Source organism: Lactuca virosa, chromosome 6, assembly GCF_052849685.1.
Source record: "Lactuca virosa cultivar CGN04683 chromosome 6, Lactuca_virosa_CGN04683_v6, whole genome shotgun sequence".
NCBI lineage: Eukaryota > Viridiplantae > Streptophyta > Magnoliopsida > Asterales > Asteraceae > Lactuca > Lactuca virosa.
Window position 1 is genome coordinate 90,218,846 of NC_136431.1, and position 7,214 is coordinate 90,226,059.

The 7,214-nt window shown below is 30.0% G+C and overlaps 1 protein-coding gene across 1 annotated transcript; it reads left to right on the forward strand.

Annotated features, from left to right (window-relative positions):
- The first annotated feature begins 3,932 nt into the window (after positions 1 to 3,932).
- LOC145121737 (uncharacterized) lies at positions 3,933 to 4,551 on the forward strand. The gene is made up of 3 exons (XM_079057439.1): positions 3,933 to 3,982; positions 4,088 to 4,221; positions 4,313 to 4,551. Exons 1-3 carry the CDS (start codon positions 3,960 to 3,962, stop codon positions 4,549 to 4,551), a joined length of 396 nt encoding a protein of 131 aa, XP_078913565.1. The 5' UTR covers positions 3,933 to 3,959.
- The last annotated feature ends 2,663 nt before the right edge of the window (positions 4,552 to 7,214 follow it).

Below are 7,214 nucleotides of genomic sequence, written 5' to 3' on the forward strand. Positions count from 1 at the left end.
ATAGGTAAGGGGTAAATTGGTCATTTACCATAGTAATGGTCTGATGGTTAGGATGGGAATCCAATTATTAATTGAATATTATTTGATATTGATATTTCGGGGATCTGTCAGCCAGCAGCCAGGGATTATTTGTGTGTTTCGGCCGTTCGAGAAAAGTTTCCTCACTGGGTTTAGCGGGTCGAAGGCACCAATGTCGACCCATGGTTTATATGTTAGGATGCTACATGTTTGTGTGACTCTCGCATGTTTTATGGTTGGTATGCTTATCGGGCAAGGCCTGATGCCAGGTGGGGCCTCATGATTATATTGTATGCTAGTTATCAGTATGTGTTTTTATGCTTACCGGGCGAAGCCCGATGCCGGACGAGGCTCGATGACTGTACGGTATGCTATAGTCTTTGTGATTATTGCATGTGCAAGTAAGGTTATATGTTTATATGATTATATGGTTATATGATTATGTGTGTATCGGGAGGGGCCCAATGCCAAGCGGGGCCTGGTGATTGACAAATCTGTAATCCGAGCGAGGCTCAATGTCGGTTGGGTCCCAAGGCCGAGCGGGGCTCGATGTCGGGAGGGGCGCGAGGCCGAGTGGGACTTGAAACCGGGCGAGGCCCGATGGAGGGGGGGCAGTATGTAATTTATGTATGTAAGGTATGTGGCATCTTGGGAACTCACTAAGCTTTGTGCTTACGGTTTTCAATCTATGATTCAGGTACCTCGGTTTTCAAATGGAAGAGCTCGGGATGATTGCAGAGCACACACCACATGTTTCCGCATTCTATGATTTACTCTGATTTGCTGATGTTTTGATAAATCTTGATTACCTTGGTTTTATGGAAATGATATGTATTAATGAATTATTAATCTAAAAACGAAAAGTTTATGTCATTATTTTTGGGACGTTACATTATGACTTTTGTAAAAGGAACTCTTTAAAAAGTGTTTGGATTATCTTTTATACTCAATAAGTTAAAAAAATGTTTGACTAACTTATACATGTAAAATTACCAAAAAAAATTAACCAAAATCACTAATTGATATATTAATTTTCCAAAATGTAGTATGTGTAACGTTCCAAAAACTCATTCATGCAGGTATTTTTCAGTTGTCAATAACTTATTTCAAAAAACACTTTTACAATTTCCAAACATTATTATTAACATTCATAACTTTTTAAAATGTAAACAAGTCAATAAAGATTTTCAAAAATGGAATCCCGAACACCCAACAAATTTTGTTGCTTTTACTTATTTCTTGTCTTAAAAAAATATATTCATTTACCGACTTTTGGTTTGGCATTAATGGTACTCATTAAATTCACATTAATGTTTGTAAATAACTGAAAAATAACACATTAATTTAACTATTATATATATATATATATATATATATATATATATATATATATATATAGGCCTAGGTTATTCTATTCAAAGTAATTATTGTGTTATTGTATGCGTAAATGTGGGCCAATCATTTTACTTATTTTAAGAAACTGATTAATACATATTATTTAATTAAATATAATTCAAAAATACCATCTAATTTAACTAGAATGGTATTTTAGTCAGTTAACATAGATTTAATAAAGGAAATTTGCATATTTTAAGGGATCAAAGATTCTATTAATTTTAAAAATCCGATTTTACAAATTATAAGTATTCTGACAGAATATGTTTGAGTATGTTCAAAAATAACAAAATTTTTTGTAGAATAACACGATTCTCGAACCATCAATTGAAGAATTAAAACAAAAATTACATTAATTCTTATAGAATACATGTAACAATTGCTAAGAATTACATTTATTTTTAAAGAATAAAAGTAAAAAAACTTTCAAATCTGGAAAAAAGAACATCAAAATCTAATAAAAACACTAATACATTCTAAAAGAATAATGTTGCTAAGAGGCGTCGTTCAAATTTTGTGGTCCGTTCTTCAAGCATCGGCTTCTGTAGAAACAAATACAATAAATAAATTAGTGAGAAAATATCCATACTCCATTCCAACATAATTGGAATTCGTGATTCTATTCTGATAGAATTGGAATTCATTTACCAATAATTATATTAATTCGGGGAATTCTAACAGAATATGTTCATGATTATCAGAAAAAATATTATTTTCTAATAGAATGCTATAAACAAAGAAATATCATTCAGTTGAAGCATTTTAGCGAGCACTTGGTGTGCATGAAAACAACTTTCAATTCAGTTGACGCATTCATCTGTCAAATAAGCAACCAAAACAACCATGATTTGTGTTCAACCAATCAAACCCAAAAACTCATCTAAACCTATCGATTAAACTTCATCGATTTATCCAGCCTGTGATTATCCAGCCAACAACAACCCTTTGTTTCTTCTTCTGCTTGCCCATTGATTTCACAGCCTCAATCCAAACACCCATCTGATTTCAGTTCTTCTTCCCTACCTCCACCGAACCATTGATGCATTTTGTCGAATGTTTTATGTGCGTGATTATACCTGAGAAAGCTGGATTGGAAAATTGGGTTTGTCATCTGTGGTTTATGTGAGTTTTGAATTATCATTCGAAATCAATTGCAGATCTAAATCAATTACGAGTCAAATTCAACTACGGAAAGTTTCATCAACGAGATCAATTATATGTAACATTGATAATTTGAAAAAAGAAAAGTACCATGAGCCAATTTTCGATTTGGCTTTGACGCTCCCTTGCCGATAAATCGAAAAGATAAACCCTAACCCGTCCTTTGACTTTCGATTGATATCAGTATTGGTCTTTGGTCGGATTCTTGTCTTCCTCGTTCCTCATTCCCTTTTGTTTTGATCGAAGAGGGTAACTGTGGTATCGTCGGCAATGATGGCTATGAGGAAGGAAGTGGGTAGTCATGGTGGTCGTATGCTACGAAGATGATGGTGTGGTTATCGGCGATGAAGATGATGGTGGTGCTCAGCAACCGGAAAAACAGGAATATGGTGGTGGTCGTCTGGTAAATTTTGTGGGTCAATGTTTCTATACGGTGGAATCGGTGGAACGAGGGGTTTGTTCAATTTAGGGTTTTCAGAATCAGTTTTTAGATAAAGAGGGGAACGAGATTTAAACTGGAGAGATACCATGATTATAGGGATTATTTTTGGAAGTTATTAAACAAATGACTAACTTACCCTTATTTATTTATTTTATTATTTAATTTTTTATTTAATTTTGATTGGCCCACATTGATGCATACAATAACACAATACTTAGTTAAAACACCTGAACTTATCTCTCTCTCTCTCTCTTTCTCTCTCTCTCTCTCTCTCTATATATATATATATATATATATATATATATATATATATATATATATATATATATATATATATGAATGAGTTGTAATAAATATAGTCAAAATGTACATAATAACTTTATAATATCTTTATAATGTTGTAATATATATATATATATATATATATATATATATATATATATATATATATATATAAATGTTATCAACCAAATGATTATGGTTTAAGATAGTCTTAATAGTGTTTTTAATAAAATAAGATAGTTATAAAAATAAATATGTTTTAGATAACAAAAAAGAAATAATATTTACCAATATTATAAAGAAAATTATTGCAAACATTCAATTTTCGATTTACATAGGCACGACACCAAACTACGGTTAAGATGGTGCATTTCACTACATCCAACGAATTTGATCATGCATGTTTTCCATGCACCTCGACTGCATGTCTGTCATTTAGATATTTATTTACAAAAGGCCAAAACCATCTCTCAATATCTCACCCTCTGTGTGAGTGTGTGTGTGTGAGAGAGAGAGAGAGAGAGAGAGTATGTGTAAATGTATGTGTATGTATGTGTGTCACACATATAGGGTTCTTGTGTTTTCTATAAATAGATGGCTAAGAAGGTTATCCCCCGCACATATTCATTACATAACCAATAGCATTTCCTTAAGATCTAAGATGGCATCCTCCTTTTCCAAAAGGTAATTTGATTTACATAAATGTCATTGGATGCTAACTTCTTTCAGAATAGCTATATCAGTTTCTAGTTATTTTGTTATTTAATAACATTCAAATATTGTTACTAGTGCTCAAGAAAGTGTTTCCAATGATTATCGTCATCTTAACCCAAAGAAGATGTCAACTGTGGAACAAGAAAAAATGAGCAAGTACATAAAAAATTATAAATGTATAGCCTGCAGATTGAACTTGTCTTCTGATGGTAACTATCATTCATGTTGATATGTTTTTATATGTACTACCACATATTTATATATAGACCAAGTTCACATAATTTTTTCTTTGTTTTATAGTGGAGTGTGGACAGAGAAGCTTCATGGCAGATTGTGGTATCTGTAGGAGGGTATGGGAATTACGTGGTCGCATGGTGAATAGAGAGACATACAAGCCGTCAACTGGGAAGTTGCATCAAACTCCATCAGTGAATTTGAACCTCACCCTAGCAACCGTCGTCGATGTTCAACAACCTCCATTGGCTTCTTCAAAACCACCACCAAAATTTATTGATTTTCATGGGGTCGGATCTGTATGACGGGGAATTATGCTAAGTTCTCCTTATATGAGGTCTATTAAAAGATATAGAGATCCATTTGTTTCAATCATATGGGATCATTTTCATAAATAAAAATATAATTATTTATATTTTTGTCTTTTGCTAATTTCTTATATTTAACATTTTTGAAGAAAAAACTATAAGCATTTGATTTGATAAATTGATTCATAAAAGCTTTGTAAGTAACGATCAAATACTTCATATCAATTTGAGTTTTTAACAAGATTAACTTAACAAATCTTATAAGTCACAACGAGTATTACATATATAATTTAATAATATTAATGACATATAAAGTAAAAAAAAAAAAACTTTTCAAAGTTGCATTAATTTGAAGTAAACATTTGGTTGATATTCTAAGTAATTTACCAGTTTATATGATTGTTTGATTTTTTAATTTTGAGGAACGACCAATATTTGTTTGTTTTATAAGAGGGAAAGTTTAAAGGTCTTTTTTCAAGTCTATGAAAAGAAGATGTAGACTAGAAGTCTACAACTCATTTGAATAAAAAGAATGTTTTTGCATTAAGTTTGCTATTTAAAATGTATTTTTTATTATCTAAAAAATCACAAATTGAAAAAATAACGAAAGAGAATAAAATAAAACAAATCGACAAAGAACAAAAAAGAAAGACAAACTTTAAGAGGTGAGTGTTTGGAAAAATAAAACAACACGCAAAGAAAAACTATAAAAGGAAAAACTACCGAGAAGATAGAATCACAAGTAGGTTAGGTAAGTGTTAGGTATGTTTTCAAACTTTATAAGATACTAGGCGAATGTCCGCACGTTGCGTAGGATATAAAAAAATATTTTATATTAAAAATAACTAAATCATTGTTATTAACAATTAAATAATAATTTCATAAAAAATATAAAAAATGATTTTTAGTATTGTTATTATGTTGAACTATATTATAAGAGATAAAGTTGGAACTTGAAGTTGTTTTGCATATACAAAGTTATATGATTAAAATAGAAAAAAATTAATTTTTAAAAATAAATAAATCGTTATTGTTATCTATTAAATAATAATTTCATATTAAATTAAAACGTTTATATTAAATATTATCATAATGTAGAAAATACGATAATAGAGACATCTTTTTATCTATCTTAAATTTTATCATTTTGTACAACATATGATAATAGAGACAACTTTTTATCTTAAATAGTAAAAAAAATGTTTTGTATCATAAATATTACCATAATTATGTAGAACATATGATAATAGTGACGTCTTTTATAAGGTTAAAACTTTAAATTGTATTACATACAGGGTTGTAAAACTTGGCTAACACAACCAAATACTCGGCATGTTACTTAAACTCGGCCTCTAATGGAAGCGAGCTTGCCTAACTCAGCCAGAAGACACTCGGATCCTTATTAAACTCGATCCAAATTTAAAAGATACGGTCCAAAATCATTTTCGAAATTCTGAAATTTAATTGGTCACTTGTCGACAAAGACAATCTTACCAAAGAATACACTCAACGTCCTACAAAGTTAGATGCAAGGAAGATCTCATGGCTTAGTCCCTTTGAAATATTTCTCAACCTTTCCTATTTATAGAGGAGAATACATTCTCTTATTTACTCTCATGATCAATGTGGGATGAAGACATTTTATTAAACTCATTTTTTTATTTGCCAATAATTTCATTTTGTTAAATAAAATATTAAATAATAAAAATAAAACGTTATTCAGAAAATTTATTGTTCAATAGTTCCATTTTTCAGTAATCTCGTAAGTTGCTATAAAAAATTAAGTTTTTATTGAATAACTTTTTGTTAAATCCTAAAATCATAAATTCAGTTAGGTACTTAATATAGAAAGTTTGTTTATATGTATTTTCATGATTCAAAATGTCATTATAAAATGAATTCATTTATAAAATATAATCGAGTATATACTTCGTGCTTTTGAATCAAAGTGATTTTTCAACCAATTATAATTTTATGTTTAGGTAGATTTTTTTATATTTATATAACATTATGTAACTTATAATATTATTATAAAAAATTTGAATAATCATGGGAATTTCAAATGTATGTGGTGAAAGGAAAATGTTTCATTTATTGGTCCAAATTGATCAAACTCGGACCGATTCAGCTTAATATACCAAACTACATAACGTTTTTTCTATTGAAACCCGATTTGTATATATATTGTGTTTTTGAATCAAATTTATTTTTCAAACAATTATAATTTTATGTTTAGGTAACTTATTTATAATATTATTCGAAACAATTTGAAAAATCATGGGAGTTTCAAATGTATGTGCTGAAAGGAAAATGCTTCCTTTATCGGTCCAAATTGATCAAACTCAGACCCGATTCAACTCAATATACCAAACTACATAATGGTTTTTCAACTGAAACTCTGTTTGAACCTAAAAAAATCTTGTTCAAAACCATTTTCGGGATTCTAAAACTTAAATGGACAGTTGCCAATAAAGACAATCTCACCAAAGAATACCCTCAACATCCTAAAAAGGTAGGCATAAGGAAATTCTCATGGTTTGGTCCCTTTGAAACATATCACAACCTTTCCTATTTATAGAAGAGGAAACGTTCTCTTGTTTACTCTCACCATCGATGTGGGATGAAAACATTGTAATAAAACACGCTTTCTTGTTAATAAA